The following is a 19,403-nucleotide window of genomic DNA, read 5'->3' as shown; positions in this document are numbered from 1 at the left end:
AGCTGGGGAAGGAGTGAGGGTACAATTGGGCCCTGCAAGGAGCGAAGGGTGGCTGGGTGACTGAAGAAGGAAAGGGCAGGAAAGACCTATCATGAAGGGTCTGCCCTGGTGATTCAACAGCCACAGGCCCCTTGCTGGGTAACAGGCTCTATACATGGGTCCCTCACCTTGAGGACACACAGCCTAGAAGTGGGTGCTGGGTGCTGGAGCCGGGCTGCCCGGGTTCACATACAGGCCCTGCCACTGAGTAGATGGGTAAGCTCGGGCTCATTCTTGCTCCTCCCTGAACTTCCGTTTCCTCGTGTGTCCCATGGTTATAATGACAGTACCCGCTTTGTAGGCTCCTGCGAGGATCCAACGAATGAGCTCATGGGAAGCCTGCAACCGTGCATGGTCCAGTGAGCATGATGGAAGCTGTTTTGCAAATGGGGAAACTGAGGCTCAGGGGAAACTGAGGCTCAGCGAAGTCAGGCTTTTGCTCAAGGTGACCAGCCCGTTAAGAGGCAGAACTGGGGTTTGACCCAGGACATCTGACTCCGGAGATGCTTTTTCTGGCCATTATCACCTGTGGCCTCCCGAGGTTCTAGGAGTGGCATCTGGAAAGCCCGTGGGTCAGGGACCACAAGTACCCATGGCTGTTGGTCAGGGCGGAGGGGAAGGGGACAGAGGTGGGAAGGTAGCTCCCCAGTTTCTCACTAGGCGGGCGGTCACCCAGGCCCCCAGTGGCGCCTCCTCCAGCGCAGGTCCCGGGAGGCCCCGAAGTTTCCCTTGGTGCCAGGGGATTGTTTTCAGCTCTGTCTGGACCCGCCTCCGGCTCCAGGAGACAGGCCTGGGCGTCACACTCCCTCCTGTCTCCCCATTCTCGTCTGCGGGGTGGGGGCGGCCAGGATTCGAAAAGGCCCCAAAATAAATGGGCCTCTTATCTGATCTCCCAGCCTGGCCTGTTATCTGATCATTACATAATGGCCATGCACTGACGGCATGGAGGAGGTGGAGGAGGTGGAGCAGGCGGCCCCGGCAAGGCCCCGGCAATCGGCAATCGGCGATCTAGGAGGAACTGGGGTTCCTGGAAGTCTGGGGAGGGGGCAGGGAAAGTCCGAAGGGAAGGAGGAAGGCGCTGTGCTAATCTGCAGACCAGACCCTGGGTCAGACGGGGAGAGGTGGGTCCGAGGCCCAGCCTGGTCAGCCATGTGCAGTGCGGCTCCGGCACTGTTAGCCTCTCTGGCCCCAGTCTCCCCATCTGCACAGGAGGTGCTTGGACTAGGTAACAGCCAAAGAGTGTGTTCAGTGATTGGGAAAGGGAGAGGGTGGGGAGCTCTGAGAGGCTTGGTGGGTCACAAGGGGGTGGTGCCACGGTTGAGTCTCCTGGGATGAGGGAGTTGGCTGGCCTGACTCCCCATCAGACCCTCTCGGAGTCCCTCACCTGCAGGCTGCCCCTCCTCCCCCGACCAGAGAGTCGATTCTCCAGGGTGAAGTCAATCAAGTAAATGTGACAACAGAGCTAGCAGATGCTCTTTCTCGTGGAGTCCTCCCCGCCTCTCCGGATCGTGTTTTCTCTTCTTACTGTCCTTTCACAGACAAGGAAACCGAAGTCCCAAGTGGTGAACTCATTCACCAAAGCCACGTGGCTGTTGGGCCTGAGATTCACACCCAGGTCAGCCTGGCTTCAGGGACCTTGCTTTTAACCAAAACGCCGCATTACGCAGGCTCCCTGGAGTCCCTGGCACAGGACCGGTCCAGGCAGGGCCCCGTGGTGGCCGGACGTCCTCGTGAGGGACGTCCCCTTCCCGGCTGCTGCTGGGAGATGGCTGCGCGGCCGGGTGGCCACCTGATGTCCTCCTCTGACCTCTGGTGGTCCTGATGTCCTCCCCTGACCTCTGGTGGCCCTGATGTCCTTCCTCCTCTGACCTCTGGTGGTCCTGAGCCCACGGCGGGCGGCGGAAAGGTGGGGGAGAGGCCGGGTAGGCCGAGCGCTGATTCAGAAGAAGCCTCCCTACTCCCTGCTCTGAGCTGGCGTCGGCTGGACGGCTGGACGTGCGACCAGTCCCTCCTCGCCCAACTTTGATCTCCAAGAAAACAGGAAGTGAGCGCGACAAGATGGAGACACAAACTTCCAAACAGTCTCCCCTCCTCTGTCCTCCTTCCCTCCCCCGGAGCCCCCCTTCCCCCGGCACATTCCTCAGGACGAGGTGTAGGGGCCTCATTTCCTCTTCCTCCTCGGCTGGGTCGGGGTGACATTCCATTCCCTTCCCTCAGGGCCCGTGCTTGCTTCCGGGCAGCCCCGTGGCAGGCTCCGCGCCGACCCTACCGCGGCCGCCTGCAAACCTGGGCCGTCCTCCTGCCTCACTCCTCCCTTGGGACCAGGAGCTCTCAGCTCTCCTTGGCCCATGCCTCCTGGCCCCCTCGAGGCACAAGAGGGGAAGTTCTGTGTTCCGATCCCAGCTCTCGCCTTCCTTCGGAGTGAACAGGACTGCAGCTGGGGTGTGCGAACGCGTGCCCCCCCGCACAATTAGAGTCACCAGGTATAGCAAGTAAAATATAGAGTGCCAAAACCGGTTTGGCTCAGTGGATAGAGCGTCAGCCTGCGGACTGAAGGGTCCCAGGTTCGATTCCGGTCAAGGGCATGTAACTTGGTTGCGGGCACATACCCAGTGGGAGGTGTGCAGGAGGCAGCTGGTCGATGTTTCTCTCTCATCGATGTTTCTGACTATCTATCACTCTTCCTTCCTCTCTGTAAAAAATCAATAAAATATATTTTAAAAAAAATATAGAGTGCCCCATGACATTTGAGTTTCAGATAAACAATGGAAAAATTTTAGGGCAAGTCTATCCCAGGCAATATTTGGGATGTGCTCATACTTTAAAACTTATTCATTTTTTTTTACTTACTCAAATATAATGGGGTGTCCTGCATTTTATCTATCCACCTTACACCTAGGAGCACTGTGACTTCAGGCAAGAGACTTTTCCTTTCTTTTTTTTAAAATATATTTTATTGATATTTTACAGAGAGGAAGGGAGAGGGATAGAGAGCTAGAAACATCGATGAGAGAGAAACATCGATCAGTTGCCTCCTGCACACCTCCCACTGGGGATGTGCCCGCAACCAAGGTACATGCCCTTGACCGGAATCGAACCCGGGACCCTTGAGTCCGCAGGCCGACGCTCTATCCACTGAGCCAAACCGGTTTCGGTGAGACTTTTCCTTTCTGAGCCTCGGTTTCTTCATCTGTGGAATGGATATAATGATATCCACCTTGCAGGGTAGCTGTGAGGATGCAGGAAAGCCCTTAGTCAACGCCAAGCACCCAGTAGGCATTCAGAAAGTGGGCGGTATCGTCACCACCTTGTTCTTACCGGGCCCTCTCTCTGGCTGTGCCTCCCCAACAGGTTTTGCAGAAGCAGTCCGTTGCGATCTACAGCCTGTGGACAACGAGGTGACATACATCACGAACCAGGTTCCTACGGGCTGCGTGGCACAGGTCCCCAATGCTACCGTGGAAGTTCACATCCTCTTCTTGGAGTTCCCAAGAGTGAGTGCCGGATGGCAGGGTCGGGTAGGGACTTAGAGGTAGGCCCAGGCCCGTGGGATGAGGGGAGTCTTCCTTGGGGCTGTCCCTGAAGCAGTGGGCCGAGTCCCTTCAGGGACCCTGCCAGGAGGGACACCTGACCATCTCACAGGCCCTGCAAAGGGTGGCATTGCTGGGGCCAGCGTTGGGGCAATCCTCTGGCCGTCACCACGAGGCCCAGGTAGGAAGGGCTGGGTTGGCCGGCGACTGAGTGGAGAAGAGCCAGGTGAGTTGTGGTTCATGGGTCCCCAATGCTGCGAGCTCCTCAGCAGACACAGCCCCGCTCGAGGCAGCGTTGACTTTGAGCAAGTTCTTTCCTCCGTAGGGCCTACACCTCCCTCCCTGGAATGTCCTTCTCCGAAACCTGTGGCCTGGCAAGCAGCCACTCGCCACAGGCTGGAAGCCAGTAATGCCAGTCCCCACCCGAGAACCCTCCTGAGGCCCATCCCTGAGTTCTTCGAAGTCCCTCCTAACAACACACGTACTAAGTGTTCACTGTGGTAGGCCTACTATGTACAGGAAGTGAATTTAAAATCATGACATATATTAAATCTCCCACGGGCCCATCTGGCAGGGTCTGTTAGGAACCCCATTTTTCAGAGGAGGAAACTGAGGCAGGCCTAGAGAGGCGAAACAACATGTCCACGGCCAGAGTTCACACTAGGTCCCCAGGGACTCCAAGCCAGGCCGTCCCCTGGCCCCCCCAGAGGATCTCCGTGTTCAGGCGTCGTCTGGCCGCCTGGGCTGGTGACCACACCTGGCCGATGTGGCCTCGGGTCCTGATAGCGATTTAATGGCGTCAGCTCGGAGTGAACTTGTGGCCAGCTGGCCCCCGAAACTGTTACGTTGCCCTGCGTTTGTGCAATGATAAGACAGTTCCCAGACCACCAATATCGGGGGGCCTGCTCCCCACCGCCCTGCCTGCCCTGAGGACTGTGGGGCTCGATAATCCCCGAACTGCAGATAGTGCCGAACACACGTTGTGTGGTTTTCGTGGCCATTGTAGTTTTTTTCAAGTTGGTGATGATGTGGAAAGCGAGATTGCCCTCTGCAAGTTCACTGTGCTTGTTCCACTGTTTGGGTCTCCGTGCCTCCTCTGGGTGACGGGGACCACCCCCCCCAATCCATCCACAGTGAGCCAGAGTCAGGGAAAGGCCACCTGCCAAGCACCCAGGTCTGAGGGAGGCAGGTGTGTGGACAGCCAGCCAGGGTCCAAGCGATGGATGCCTCCTTGGTCAGCACAGGGCAGGGGTACCCCGCTGCTGTGGGATTAGGAAGGGCTTCCTGGAGGAAGCAACAACAGTAAGCTCATGAGAGAAGGAGGCGGAGGGAAGAGCAGAGGGTGAAGGGAATGCACAGGCAGGGAAGTGGGCCGAGGCCGTGGTCAGCGTGTGGTTCGCTGCGGCAGTGGCATATAGTTCGCCTCGGGGCAGGGCTGAGGAGGTGGAACAGGCCCTGTCGTCATGTTAAGGAGTTTGGTCTTTCTCCTGAGGACAGTGGCAGTCGTTGGAGGGTGTGCAGGGGAATGGCAGGGTGCCCCTGTAACTCATCATCTGAGAGCTCACGACAACAGACCCTCCCTGGCACCCTCGGCCTCTCCCAGAGAACGCAGTCCATGGGGTGTCTGGCTTTTGATTCTGGGGGCCGGGCTGTAGGCTCTAGGACTGCCAGGCATGTGCGTTGGAGGGGTGGGGAGAGAGCTGGGATTGGAGGGTTCGGGGCTCCAGTCCTGGATCTGTCACTGGCCAGCACCTCGTATACTGCCTGACACGTTGAGGGGGCTCCTTCTCCCCACTCTCCAATAGACTCACATTTCTTGTGCTCAGGGACTCACCAAAGAGTATCAGAGTATCAGGATCTGGGCCAGGACCTGGTATATGCCCAACGGCTGTTGAATGTCTGAGTGAGTGAAGGAATGGAGACATACATGCACTGCTATGTGACCTTGATGAAGGGCTTAAGAACATGGGCTCTGGAGCCAGATAGCCTTCGAATTGAACTTTGGCTCCTCCACCTATGACAGCATGGCTTTGGACTGCCTCTCCCAGCCTTGGTTTTCCCGTGGGAGATCTGGAGGCCCTAGTCCCACCTCTCAGGGGCCTGTGAGAACCCAGTGGGACAGCGCAGGCCACACACTGAGCACAGGCCTGCCCTGAGCGACTGCCCGCCACCCAGTGGCCGTGCTTGTTTTTATAACGGCGGCTCTCTGGGCTCCGGTCTCACCTGTGAATACCCCATGGCGCCAGGCCTGCTACAGAACATCCTCGTAGCAAATCAAAAAATTAACTTGACCCCCGAGGGTTCTTGCTATCAGGGAGCGGAGGCCGGGGCTGTGCGTCTGCTTTCTGAGGTCCCGCCTGCTGGAGCCCCTCTATCCCCTGGTGCTCCTGGCCTCCCTGCCCCGAGGGTCAAGCCCAGCAGGTGGTCTCACCAGCTCCTCCTGCTGTGACACCGAAGGGCAGGGCCTGTGGCTTCCCTGGGCAGCACCTTCCTCCCCAAGCAGCACCCAAGAATGGAGTCCCCGGCTCCCTAGCCCCCCTGAACCAGGCCTTGCCAGGTGCCTGCTCTGTGCCTGCCCTGAGTTGGCCACTGATGGTGCCGAGAGAAAGCGGACCTGGGCCCTGCCCTTGGGCCACTTCTAGGCCAAGGTGGGTGTCAGCAGCCCTGGTACTGAGTGATGGAATGGGCGATGGGGGACCGCGGGGGTGGGGGGGGTAGAGGGGGAGGGGGCTGTGGACCCCGGCAGGACAAGCACCGAACGTGGAGGGAAGGGGACTTCAGGGAAGCGGCTCCCAGTGTAGCCAGACAGAGAGGGAGGTCAAGGGCATTCCAGGCAGAGGGCACCGCCTGAGCGAAGGCTTAAAGGCAAGAGACACGAACTGGCAGCGGTCGCGGGGGTGGCGGCCATCTCAGCCACCAGTCCAGTCTCCCCCGACCTACGGGCGCGTTCTGCAGGCGCTGGCACAGCGACTCGCTGTCCCGTCCTCCCCGCGTGGCCTCGGGTCCTCAGATTTCCTGTGCGTGGGCGGCACATGAGCTGTGCAGCCAAGAGCCTCGGGGAAGAGAGATCCAGAGAGAGAGAGAGAGAGAGAGTGTGTTGGGGAGGTTTACAGACAGACCAGGGGGCCACTGGGCTGGGGCTCTATCTCGCTGGGTCCCCAAAGGGCAGGCCGGAGTCTGGATTCCGGGAGGGGGCCCAGGGTCACATCCTGACCCGCGGAGACAGGAAACCAGCCTGGTGTCTCAGAGATTCCCGTCAGGCTGACTGGACTGACCTGCTGTCCTCCCAGCAAACCCCAGGCAGCCAGGCCAGAGCTGGGACAGCCAGTGATTCACCCCATTTCTTGGCAAACTCGGGGAGCAGAGCACGACCCCCACAAGCCGATGGAACCTGCTGGGCTCTTGCACTGACTTACTCCTGGCCTGACGAGCAGGCAAGGCTGCTCAGACGGAGGGAGAGCAGGAGGGGCCCCAGGTTCCCCCAGAATGTCCTGGGAGCTTGTGCCCTCTGACCTGGGCAAAGGGGGATCTGCTGGACCCCACAATTGGGTCCTCTCTGGCCCTCTTCCAGCTGGGGGTACCTAGGACTCCAGAGATCCCTGCTCAAATGCACCGAGCCGACGCCCCCAGCGGCCTGGGGCTCTTTCTTGCCCCTCCTCTAAGGGGCACAGCATGGCGGGGAAGCACCCCTCAGCCTGAAGGCTGTCAAGATGACTATCGCAGGGGCTGGGAATGGCAGCGCTTGGGCATCTCCACCTGCACACGTGTGAAGAGAAGGGGCGGCCTGGGGGCCAGGGCCTGCCCTTTGTACTCTTGCCCCAGGCCCTGCAGGTATCAGGGGCCGGCTTGGTGGAGGGGCATGGTTTGGGGGTCAGACAGGCTAGGCAGGGATGGCATCTGCTCTCACTACTGTATCCCCAGTGTCCAGCTCAGGGTCAGTCTGGGAATAAATATTGGATGGCTGGATGGATGGATGGGTGGATGGGTGAGTGAGTGACTAATGGGAGAAAGGGAGGGAAGTATATACACATATAAACGTTTGCTGTTGGCCATTCCCAAGGGGTTAGTGGTGTCACTTGTCCTTCATTATTGGTGGTTTGGGAGTGTTCGTCTTGTTCTCTGCCAAGGTCTGATGGACAGAGCTGTGCCTTCCTTCTGTCCCCCACTGAAAGCACAGAAGCCCCAGCCGGGCCCAGTTCGGGCCCCTTGGACGGGCAAATGAAGTGGGGGTGGGGGGCGCAGGCTGACCAGGGCCCTCAGCTAGGAAAGGTAGCATCTCTCCCCTGGGGGTTCTGGAAGCCCACTCCTATGGCCACTTGGCTGGAGATCACGCCTCCCAGATGTCAAACACTGGAACCCCTAGGAGGCAGGATGGAATCCAGGGGCCACACTGATCCCAACTCCTCCCTACACTGATGGGGGGACTGAGGCTCAGAGAGGGGGTGCCACAAGTGAGGTGTGACTGAGGCAAGTCCCAGTTCCAGCTACCTGCTGCCCACCTCTACGCTGACCTCCGCAGGGCGCAAACCATGGCATCTCTGGACGAATGGGCGAGGAGGGGATCGGCGCTAGTGAAAGCAGTCTGCTCCTCTGCTAGGTGGGCACTGGACAACTCACTTTGCAGGCAGAATCTCACTGAATCCTCAAAAGTCTGTGAAGTGGGCATATTGTTCAGCCCATTTTCCAGATCAGGAAACTGAGGCCCAGAAAGGCGTAACTGCCCAGGGTCACTGATTTGAATTCGGATCAGCCTGGCTTTGACCCTTTCCCCTGCCAGCCCGCCTGTATGTACCATCTGAGTCTGCTGGGCTGGACAGGGGGACGTCTGGCTCCAATCTGCCCGGCTCCAGTCTGACCCTAGGAGGGTGGGAGCTGCAGGGAGCCCTGAGGCTCCACTCCTAGAAGAATTGCTGGAAGCAACTTTCTATAAGTGGCTACTGGTACTCAAGGCCTCCTCACCGAAATCCCCCCTTCCCGCCAGACCGCCCGGCCAACAATGGCATCTGTGGGACACTGGCACAAAAATAGAAACGTGGTCTCCCGCCCACCCGTTCAGGGAAGAGGCCGGGGCAGACCCAGGCTGGCCCGGGTTGCAGAGCTGGGGGTAAGGGGTAGCTGGCCATCCCGCCTCGGCGAGGCTCTCAGAATTCCCCAGGATGCCTTAGGAAGACTGGGAGCTTGAGGGTGGGGGGCAAGGCAGGCCCCTGTCTTTGCCTTTGGGCTTCAGGCGGGGAGGGGAGAGGGAAGTCAGTGTGCGTGTGAGGGACCGTGTCGATGAGTCAGGGCCACGGGCTGGAAATGTTTGCTGTGGAAACCCAGACTGGGTTTTTCTCGTAACCAGCTGGACTCAGCCAGTCCCAGGAGCTCAGAGATCCCGGACAGCCCCGCTTTCCAGCCTCCCTGAGTGTCCACACTGCTCGCTTGCTGTGCGGCCCTGGCCCCTGACTATTTGGCCTCAGACCCCACCCCGCTCCAGCCCCCAAATCCACAGGGAGGGACTTGGTGACAACTGAGTGGGCGTTTGGGGTGTGAGCTCTGGGAGAAGAGCTGAGTGTGTTGACAAAGGTTCCACTCTTCTCGTCCCCTCACCCTCAGCATGACCCGACCCTGACCTCCACTTCTCTTTTCTAAAAAAATATGTTTGTGTTTATTTTTAGAGAGGAAGAGAGAGAGAGAAGCATCGATGAGAGAGAAACATCACTCGGCTGCCTCCTACAGCCCCCTACTGGGGATTGAGCCCACAACCCGGGCATGTGCCCTGACCGGGAATCGAACCTGGGACCTCTTGGTCCATGGAATGATGCTCAGTCCACTGGGCCACACCAGTTGGACTCCGCTTCTCCTTTTATTTCCTTTATCCAGAGCCCCACCTGGTGTTGGTTCCTAACCTCATCCTACCCCTGTTTCACAGATGGGGAAACTGAGGCACAGAGGAACAGGGGCATTAGCAGAACGGCAGCAAGAATGAATGTTCAGGAGGCTCTTTCCTCCCAGCCCAGGGGCTGCGCTCCCAGCCGCTCTCTGTCACCTGCAGTGCTCTCGGCCTGTGGGTGTTCACCTAGGGCCAAAGGATGGACCTCCAGACCGTGGGGTCCTTCGGTTTGCCGTGTGTGGGGTCTCAGTGCTCAGGCCTCTGGGTGATTCGGGGCAGATTTGGGAAAGAGAAGACTAGGCTGTGGGCCCCACTCTGGCACCAGCTGACTCGCCCTGGGTGCCTGACTTCGCCACTCTCCGGCAGTTCCCTGGCCTCACTTGCTGCATCTGTACAATGAGAGAATACCCAACCCTGCTTCGGGGAGAGCGTGTGCGTCATGCTCAGTACAGGGCCAGGCATGGGTTAGGCTGACCCAGGTGAAATTACTGATATTCCATTGTTGTGGATTGGAACAGCTTTTACTGAGATAAAGTTAGTCCATTTGAAAGGTACAGTTGAGTGGTGTTTAGTATGTATACAGAGTTGTGCAGTCACTGTCCACTGCTGAAGCTAACAGTACATTCGCAGTCAAGGTAAGGAAGCCGGTGTGCTCATTGTCAAGGTTCTGGCAGCTGGCTGTGCCGGGCCTTTCTCCCCATGACGAGGTGGCTCTCCCTTCTCTTCCATTAACTTCAAGCGGTGACACAATCCTGGGACAAAATGGCAGTTCTAATATTTATATTGGTATCTCATAGTTGACCAAAATATGATATTAAATCCTGTACTTTTAAAGTTTAGAATGCATCATATTTTTGAAAATTGATGAAACACGAGATTTCAAAAATCAAAAGTTATAAACCCATCAGACAACATTAATTAACAAAAATTGTGAACTTATACATAAATTTCAAACACTCTTTCTGCTATAAGTTAGCATAAAAAGAATTCTTCAAAAATAAGCTCCCTAAATAGCTCCCTAAAATAAAAAAAATAAAAAAGTTGTGAAACGTTGAAAATGGAATGGTATTTGCTCTTTTGTTTTAAAGCACAAACGTACAAACAAAGAGTGATTATGGTGTTGTTACTGAGGAACGGAAACAGTTCCCGGCAAATTTTCCAGCGGCTAAAACATTCTGTCCAGCTCTGTGACATCATTTGGGGAAATGGCCAGGAGATAATTAGAGGTGAAATAAAAAACTTTCCACTGATCTCTCCATCTTGAAATCTCTCCCTCGCGTTTGATAAGTTTGAGGAGATGTTTGGGGTCAGGCTGTGTCTTTGCGGAGATTCCCAGCTTTCCAGAGCAGCTGGAGTGAGGGTTTCAGTAAATGCTGGTCCAGAATGTCTTCGAGTAGAGCCGATAGTCCCTCCATAGAAGCTTTGCCTTTGTGGATCGCTGTGTTCTCTTTCCTTCTTGGGAATAAAAAGGCAGAGAAAAATGTGGCTGGGCGGTACAGTGGTTGAGAGGAGAGGCCTGCCCAGGACCACATCCTAAGCTCCATACTTATTTGCTGTGTGTTCATGGGCAACTGACTTCTCCTCTCTGTGCCCTGTTTCCTCATCTGTGAGACTGGTAATGGTACCTACCTCTTGGGAGTCATTAGATAAAGTACTTAGAACAGTCCTGGCACATAGTAAGCACTATATGTGTTGTTGTTGTTGTGGTTATTATTATTATCTGTTGTTGTTATTTGTTGTTGTTCTGGAAGCATTCTAAATACATACACCAGGATCAATTAAAAAGTTTAATGCAGTACCTATCTCTCAAGATATAAATAATCACACCTTCACATTCTTAAAAATATCAAAACAATGGTAGTATATTGACAAAAGGATGAGCATTTTAGTACTTTAATATAATAAGGTCAGCCTGGCTGGGGTTGCTCAGTGGATAAGCAGGAGATCACGGTTTGATTCCTGGTCGGGGCACATGCCCGGGTTGCAGGCTCAATCCCCATCCCCGATAGGGCAGGCGATCAATGATTCTCTCTCATCGTTGATGTTTCTCTCTCTCTCTGCCTCTCCCTTCCTCTCTGAAATCAATAAAAAATATTTTTAAAAAATAATAAGGCCAACAGGAATATTGCAAACTGGGAGGAGTTGATGCCTTCATACGGCTGCCTAGGGACAGAGGAAAGGCCCAGGGTACCCTCTGAGTCACACGGACACTTGCAGGCCTGGTACACAGCAGGCGCTCAACAGGAATAAACCTTGATCAGGCTCGTCACGTTTTTTTCTTTATGTCTTTGGATTTGCTGAGACGAATCTCCTTCATCCATGCAGCAAGTATTTCCTGAGCACCTCTAAGGGCCAGACACTGTGCTGGGCCCTGGCAGGCAGGGTGGACAGGCCGGGCAGGGAGAGCTGAGTGAAGGCAGATGGGACAAGGGTCGTCACTACTGCTCTGGGGGGCACAGTCTATGTCAGCCTGATTGGCTTGTGTGTGTGTGTGTGTCTTTCCCCTGCCCACACCCCAGGCTCTGTCCCAGCTGGATCTGACTGTCCAGATGTCCAAGCAAAATGGCACCCAGGCCCGAGAGGTGCTCCTGGTCCTCAGCCTAGACAAGATGGTCCACCTGCGGCTGCAGGCTCCCGGGATCCCGCTCCAACTGGCTTATGTGAGTTACCCCAAACCCTAGGCTGAGGCACTGGCCACGGGAGGCCCCTGCCTGCTGAATCCTGTGGGGCCCTGACAGAGAGAACCCAAAAAGCAGCAAGGTCAGGGGTAAAGAGTTTAAACCTGGAGTTGGGATTCAGGTGGATGGGCAACCCTGGCCAGCTCCATCTCCTCACATAGCCTCAGTTTTCCCATCTGTTAGGTGGGAGAATTGGACTCAATGACAGCCCATAAACTAATCTTGTCACTGTCTTTGAAAGAAATTCCAAGTCATATATTTGTAAATATTTAAGTACAGAGAAAAAGGGTCAGGAGGAAACCTAACAATGCAGTAACAGTAGTTATGGCTGGAAAGCGGGCGTATGAGAGACATTTATTTTGTTCTTTGCACTTGGTTGAGTTTGCAAGACTTGCTCTAATTAACGTGGCCTATGTCGGAGAAAATTTATTTTTTAAAAACTCAAATTTTAAAGAGAAGAGGTAACTGGTGGGGACTCCCAGCAAGGGGGCTCAGGGCTCCTTCCTCCACATGGGAGGCCCTAGGAAGTGACCCCCAGATGTGAGCAGCTATTGTTTACGGCCAGAGAAAGCAGGGTGTGAGGACTGAGGACAGCAAATATAACGGGGGCGGGGTGGGGGGGGAGCACGGGGAGAGACAGAAAGAAAACTGGAAATGGAAAAAGGAAGGCCCGTGTGGGAGGGACAGCCGGACACGGAAAGTCCAGAGGCAGAGGTAGGGGAGAGAGAGACTAGGGACAGGAGGACAGAACCAAATCCAAGCTGATTGGGAGACAGGCCCAGAGGCAGAGTGAAGTTGTGTGTGTGTGTGTGGGGGGGGGGGCTGGGGAAGAATCCTGGCAGCAGGGACACCACGGGGACAGAAAGATCCGGGAGGGGAAGAGCACCGGAAGCCAACCGGAAGGGTGGAGCTAGACCAGCCCCATTCGGTGCATCCCGGTGCATCCCTCTGCTCCCTGTGCCCAGTCAGCTGCCTCCCCAAATTACCTCCTGACCTCCTGCTTGGGACCGGGGACTCAGGCCCAGGAACAGCGCCCTGAGCCTCCGCGTGTCTCCCCAGAACCCCAAATATGTCGTGGCCGAAATGCCCCAAGGAGTCAACACCATACCTCTGCCAGCCTTCAAGAGCCAGCTCCTCACCTGGGCAGATTCAAAGGGAGCCATCACCTCTGTCGCTGAGCTGAACGACCCTAAGAACATCCTCCTCCGCCTGGACCAAGGTCAGCTTCTCCAGCAGCCTCTCTGGGCTCCAGGCTGGAGGGATCTGAATTCCTCTGCCCATTCCTCAGATGGGGACGCTAAGCCCCCAAGCAGGCCACATCGAGCAAGCCAATGCTTTATTGGGACCGTTATTGCCTCTTCAGCAAATATGAGTGTGAACCATGTGAAATTGCTACTTGTCCGTTTTTTGACCCAGAAAAACAGCATGTTCATATTATTTATTGTGTGCACCTACTATGTGCCAAGCCCTGTGCTAGGCATTTGGGGACTCTCTGGGAACAGACACAGTCCCTGGTGGGGAGATAAATACACGGATTAGTACATGCCATGGTTTCAGGTCATGGGCAATGAGGTGCTGCTGGTCGCAGGGCTTCATCCCTAACGTGTGCCATGTTCATCCCTGTGTGAGCCCTGTGATGATAATAAGGAAACAGAGGCGGGGGGACTTGCCATGAGTCTCTGGGCAGTAAGTGGTGGAGGGGAGATTTGAACCCTGGTCCTCCCATGCCCCCCACTTCCCATGCTCCATCCTGTCTGCCCCAACTTTACAGTGGGAAAGGGTGGGCCTCTGTGTTAGGTGCCAGGCCACTCCGGAAGGGGAATGAGTACGCTTGTCTCTGCAGCCCCGAGGTCACCGTCCTCCTGCAGTCTCCAACCCAACATGGACATGGGCCACAGGCTCGAATGGTGGCCGCACACGGAGGGCTCGGTCCGCGGCTGCTTCTTGGAGGGTGTGGCTGGTCACAAGCAGGCGCACATCTTGAGGGTCCTGCCGGGCTCCGAGGCCAGGTAAGGGTGCCTGGCCCCACCCCATCGGCACCCCCCCCCCCCACTAAGCTCCTCCCTGTCCAAGTCTCAGTGTCCGCCCTCCCTCCGCCCCCGGCCAGGTAAGAATAGAGTTGCCCCCACCCACCCCTGGGCCCCGCCCCTGTGAGCCCAAGCCCCGCCCATTCCCACGTCCTTTCCTCACACCAGGTAACAGCCTTGTACCCGCTTGGCCTGCCCCAGTCAGGACCCTCCCAATCCGGCCTTCCCGCCAGCGCTGACGGGCGGTCTGTCTCCCCGCAGGCCCCGGACAGTGACTGTGGAGGTGAAGCTGAGCTGCACTTCAGGGGATCCTGACGCTGTGCTCATCCTGCAGGGCCCACCCTACGTGTCCTGGCTCATCGACGCCAACCACAACATGCAGATCTGGGTAAGTCTCGCTCCCAGACCCGGACAGCCACGCAGGCCTCTCCAAGGCTCCGGAAGGAGAGGACCAGATGCCCTGCACCAGCGCCCAGCCCTGAGCCTTTGCACCTGATGATGATACTTCTGGCCCCACCCTGTTCCTCTGTTCACTACCTATCTTTCCTTCAGACCTAGATGCCGCCTCCTCCAGGGAGCTTTCCATCGTCTCCTTGGGAGACCCTTAACCCAACCCACAGGCTCAGGGAAAGTTCCTAGAGAAGCGAACCCCGTGCTGAACTGAAGGACAAACAGCAGTCAGTAGATGAGGGGAGGGGGCCCAGGCAGAGAAAAGAGCAGGAGCAAAGGAGAGGCCTGGCAGAACCCCGGCTGGGCTGCGGCACCCGGGCCAGGCTGTGCGCCCCTGACTCGGACCCCCTGCTCTGCCTCTCTCCCTGTCATTAGGCCACTGGTAAATACTCCTTCAAGATCTTTCCAGAGGAGAGCATCAGTGGCCACGTGCTCCCAGACACACCCCAAGGCCTGCTCGGGGAGGCCCAGAGGCTCAACGCCAGTGTGGTGGCATCCTTCGTGGAGGTCCCTCTGGCCAGTGTCATCTCTCTTCAGGCCAGCAGCTGTGGTGAGCACCCGGCTCCTTTCCCTTGCCCTCCTGCCTTCCTTTGCCCTCTCCCTGGACCAGTTGCCACAGTGTGGTGTGCACCCCCGTTCCGCTGTGTGAGTCTAGCAGGTCGCATCAGCCCGTGAGAGCCCCATTGTCCTCTCCTGCAACACGGGGACAGTGAGAGTAGCTACCTACAGACACCTTAGTGACTGTCCCTCAGTGACGGTGCACCTGGCCCGCCTCTGCTGCCCCGCAGGTAGGCTGCAGACCTCACCCACACCTGTGCAGACCACCCCCCCCAAGGAGAGCTGCAACGAGGAGCTGCTCATGACCCTGTTCCATCCGAACTGCTCTGATGACACCATGACTCTGGAGCTCAAGAAAAATCTTATCTGGGTAAGGGAATCCCTGCCCCTCTGGCCTAGCTGACAGGGCCCAACTGGTCCCTCCTCTGACCTAAGAATCGTGGGGCCCTAACCCTGGATTTCTCACATCCTTCCCCAGTTTCGGTTTTCCCGCTTGTAAAATGGGGTTGAAAATGGTTCCTACCGTGTGGTGAGAATTAAATGAGGCCTGACATGCTGAGCCAGCTGTGGTGCACAGTAAGTGCTCAATAAATAGCTACGAGGTTGTTGTCAGTATTCATTCTGAAAGCAAGCTGAGCCGGGTGCTCACTTAGAATACCTCCACAATATGAAGAACAAGGATATTTATTAAAAAACTAGAGGTCCGGTGCATGAATTCGTGCACGGGTGGGGTCCAGCCAGCCCACCCCCGATCCAGCCGGATTGGGCCTGGCCCTGCCCCCTAGTCAAACTCCCGGTGGAGGGGACAATTTGCGTATTAGCCTTTTATTATATAGGATTATATAGTATAACGCAGGCTTTAAAAAATGTGGAAAAAGTAGAAAAGAAGAAAATCTCAATCTCTCCATCCAAAGACAATGGCTACCAACATTTTGGTTTGGTTCTTTCTAGAATGTATTCTCTGTGTTGATTTCAGAGAGGAAGGGAGAGGGGGAGAGAGGTAGAAACATCAATGATGAGTCATTGATCAGTTGCCTCTTGTACGCCCCAAACTGAGGATCAAGCCAGGCATGTGCCCTTGACCGGAATCGAACCTGAGACCCTTCAGTCCACAGTCTGATGCTCTATCTACTGAGCCAAACAAGCCAGGCCCTCTGTGTGTTTCTTATATGGTGGAATCATATCAGATGCACTTGTTTGTCTCCCTATAGTCTCTTAACGTATTTTTAGAACTTTGACATATGTACTTAATATCACATTTAATGAGCACATATTATTCCATCATATTGACAGGCCGTCATTAACCCCTCCTCCCTTTTAGACATTTAGCTTGTTTCCAGTTCTGTAATATTATAAATATGCAGAAAATGTCATTGTGCAGACTTTTTTAAGTATGGGGTTGTTTTCTTAGGCTGGATTTCCACATTAGTGAGATTGCTGGGTTAAAATGAGTGAACTTTCTGGGAGTTTTGATACATGTTGACAACCCACTTTCCAAAAGATGATTCCAATTTTTACTGCTGATTTATGAGAGCACCGTGACTCTCTCTCTCTCGACTCTAATTTTTGTTTAAAAAAATGTTTGCCAATGTGGGAGGTGGAATGTGGTGTTCCAGTCTTATTTTAATTTATACTTCTTTGCTTAGTAGTGAGTGTGGGCATGGCTCCATATGACTGATAATAACCTAAGGCTCTTTATCACTGTGGCTTGGTATTTTTCTTGATGATTTTTATGAGCTTTTTACATAAAGAAAAAAAAAATGTGGGCCCTTTGTCCTTCATTCTTACCAAGATAATTCCTCTTGGTTTGTTATAGTTCTTTAAATTGTGGCTACAGTTGTTTGTAACACTTTGGATAGTTGAAAAAATTGGGCCATTCTAGCTTCCCATCTTCCCTTTTGTGACGTCTTCTGGCTGTTCTGAGGCCAGAAACCTTGCTGCTGGAGCCTTGGCCAATCATCCATGTCCTCTGGGACTTGTAGGACTTTTAAGTCTGTGCTTAAGTCCGTGTGGGAGTTGTTTGTTGTTGTTTTTTTTTGGGGGGGGCGGTATAGCGGCCTATATGAAACTCCATCTGTCTGCTGCCTCCTCCCCTGCCTGCACCTGCCCCAGCAGATGTCGGGGAGGTGGGGGCGGTGGTGCGGTGACCAGCGAAAGCTGGCGTTACTGTTACCCAGTCCCAAGGGGCTTGGATGACTACATGGTCACCCATCAATCTTGGGACATTACACTGCACTAAAAAGAATGTGCTAGATCTATACATGTAGACACAGAGAGATGTCTATAACTTATTGTTCAGCAAGAAAACCAAGCCACAGCATAAAGGACAGTATGGTGCCATTTGTTAAAAATACAAAAAGATAGCCCTGGCTGGTTTGGCTCAGTGGATAGAGTGACAGCCTGCGGACTGAAGGGTCCCGGGTTCAGTTCCAGTCAAGGGCACATGCCCGGGTTACGGGCTTGGTCCCTAGGGAGCGTGTAGGAGGCAGCCAATCCATGATTCTCTCTCATCACTGATGTTTCTATCTCTCTCTCTCCCTCTCCCTTCCTCTCTGAAATCAAAATAAATAAATACAAAAAATAAATCCACACATTTCCTTTGAGTACATATGTCTGTATAGAAGAAAACACAGAGAAAAGGGTCTGAACAGATTCACCCCAAACACAGGGCATGCAGCCTCTCACGGGTTTATGGAAAGCGGTCAGCGTGCATGCGGATTTGAGCCCAGGCCCGGGGTCACTGGGGCTTCCCCGTGTAGAGCCCTTTGTATTTGGTGGGTTAATGTCTCCTCAAGGTGTCCTGGGCAGCAAGAGGCAGCAGCAGTCAGGGACAGCGTTCTGGGGGTGGGTGTGAGCTGGCTGAACTCAAGGGGGACCTCTAACCACCCACTCACCTCTAAGACTGAGATTCTTTGATGCTAAAATGTGACTGAGAAATTTTAAGACTTGATTCTTCTAAAACAGGAGCTGGCAAACTAGGGCCCACCGCCTGTTTCTGTCAATAAAGTTTTATTGGCACACAGCCACAGCCACATGTACATGTGGTCTATGGCTGCTTTCAGACTTTGAAGGCCAAGTTGAATAATTACAACAAAGACCACCTGGTCTGCAAAGCCTAACATACTATCTGGCCCTTTCCAGAAGTTTGCTGAGCACAGGCAGGCCCAGGAGCCCATGGTTCTGAGACTGGATTATGCTGGTGGGGTCTGCATGCCCCTGGGGCTGTGAGCAAGACGGTATGTCGAACTCACATGAATTTTAAAATTGTAATCGTTCTGCATTTATTTTAATATGTATTAGAAGGAAGACAATACATAGTAAATCAAACGCACGATGTCGCACATTTTATTGCTTAAGACAAGATTAAGTACAAAAGCGAGTCAAATTCAGGAAAGGGATCGTCTTAAATGGTGCAGGATGACAAAATCTAACAAAAACGGAGAGGGGAGCAGAGGAAGGCTGTGGCCCTGGGTTTTGATCCGTCCTTGGTGCTGGGGTGGACAGACCCCAGGGAGCCGGGTGCCACCTGACGGTGTCCCCCAACCCTGGCCTAGTCTCTGAAGTGCGACATCAGCAGCCTGACCTTCTTGGACCCCCGCTGCCAGGCTGAGGACAGAGGCGACCAGCTTGTCTTGCACAGCACCTACTCCAGCTGTGGCATGAAAGTGACAGAAAATGTGGTCACAAATGAGGTAAGAGCTGGGGCAGGAAAGGGAACAGCCTTCTGGGTGCCCCCTCAGGCGCCTCCTTGATCTGAGGGGCTGAGGGCCTTTGGGGAGAGTGGGGCGTGGTGCTTGGTAGGAAGACAAGGCCCAGGTAGCCAGGGTTGGCTCCGCCTCCCCATCTGTAAAACGGTGAACTGGGCGGGGTATCCTCGGTCATTTTTGGCTGACAGCTCCCTGGCTTTGTCTCTGCAGGTGGTCGTCAGCCTCTTGTCCAGCTCATCACCGCAGCGGGTGAGATGGATGGTCACCGTGTGCACATCCGGTCCAGGTCCCGGGGTCCCTTCCAGGCCTGGGAGGGAGCAGGCCTCAGGAAACTCGCCCTGAGCCTGGCCTGTCACGTGTCTTCATTGGGGCTCAGCCTCGCCTTCTGTACAGTAGAAGCAGGGCTGCTGAGGGTTGTGTTCTCGGCCTTGCGAGCCAGCAGGTTCTAGCATGTATTGGCTGTGTGGCCTGGGGCGAAACACTTCTGCTTTCTGGGCCCCAAGGTCATGTGTGTGAGCAGTGGCATAAGAGGATCCCCTCTG

At 54.9% G+C, this 19,403-nt stretch overlaps 1 protein-coding gene across 1 annotated transcript in view; it reads left to right on the top strand.

Annotated features, from left to right (window-relative positions):
• ENG (endoglin) overlaps positions 1-19,403 on the top strand; it is a 30,309-nt gene that overhangs the window by 6,409 nt on the left and 4,497 nt on the right. Inside the window, exons 2-10 of the mRNA XM_080667689.1 lie at positions 3,391-3,533; positions 11,961-12,101; positions 13,179-13,338; positions 13,963-14,128; positions 14,408-14,534; positions 14,972-15,146; positions 15,385-15,524; positions 18,709-18,846; positions 19,072-19,110. Coding sequence (XP_080523815.1) covers positions 3,391-3,533; positions 11,961-12,101; positions 13,179-13,338; positions 13,963-14,128; positions 14,408-14,534; positions 14,972-15,146; positions 15,385-15,524; positions 18,709-18,846; positions 19,072-19,110 — 1,229 coding nt within the window. The remainder of the gene's footprint in view (positions 1-3,390; positions 3,534-11,960; positions 12,102-13,178; positions 13,339-13,962; positions 14,129-14,407; positions 14,535-14,971; positions 15,147-15,384; positions 15,525-18,708; positions 18,847-19,071; positions 19,111-19,403) is intronic.

Source organism: Plecotus auritus, assembly GCF_963455305.1.
Source record: "Plecotus auritus genome assembly, chromosome: 5".
In the NCBI taxonomy this organism is placed as follows: Eukaryota; Metazoa; Chordata; class Mammalia; order Chiroptera; family Vespertilionidae; genus Plecotus; species Plecotus auritus.
This window is presented reverse-complemented; position numbering and strand designations above follow the sequence as displayed.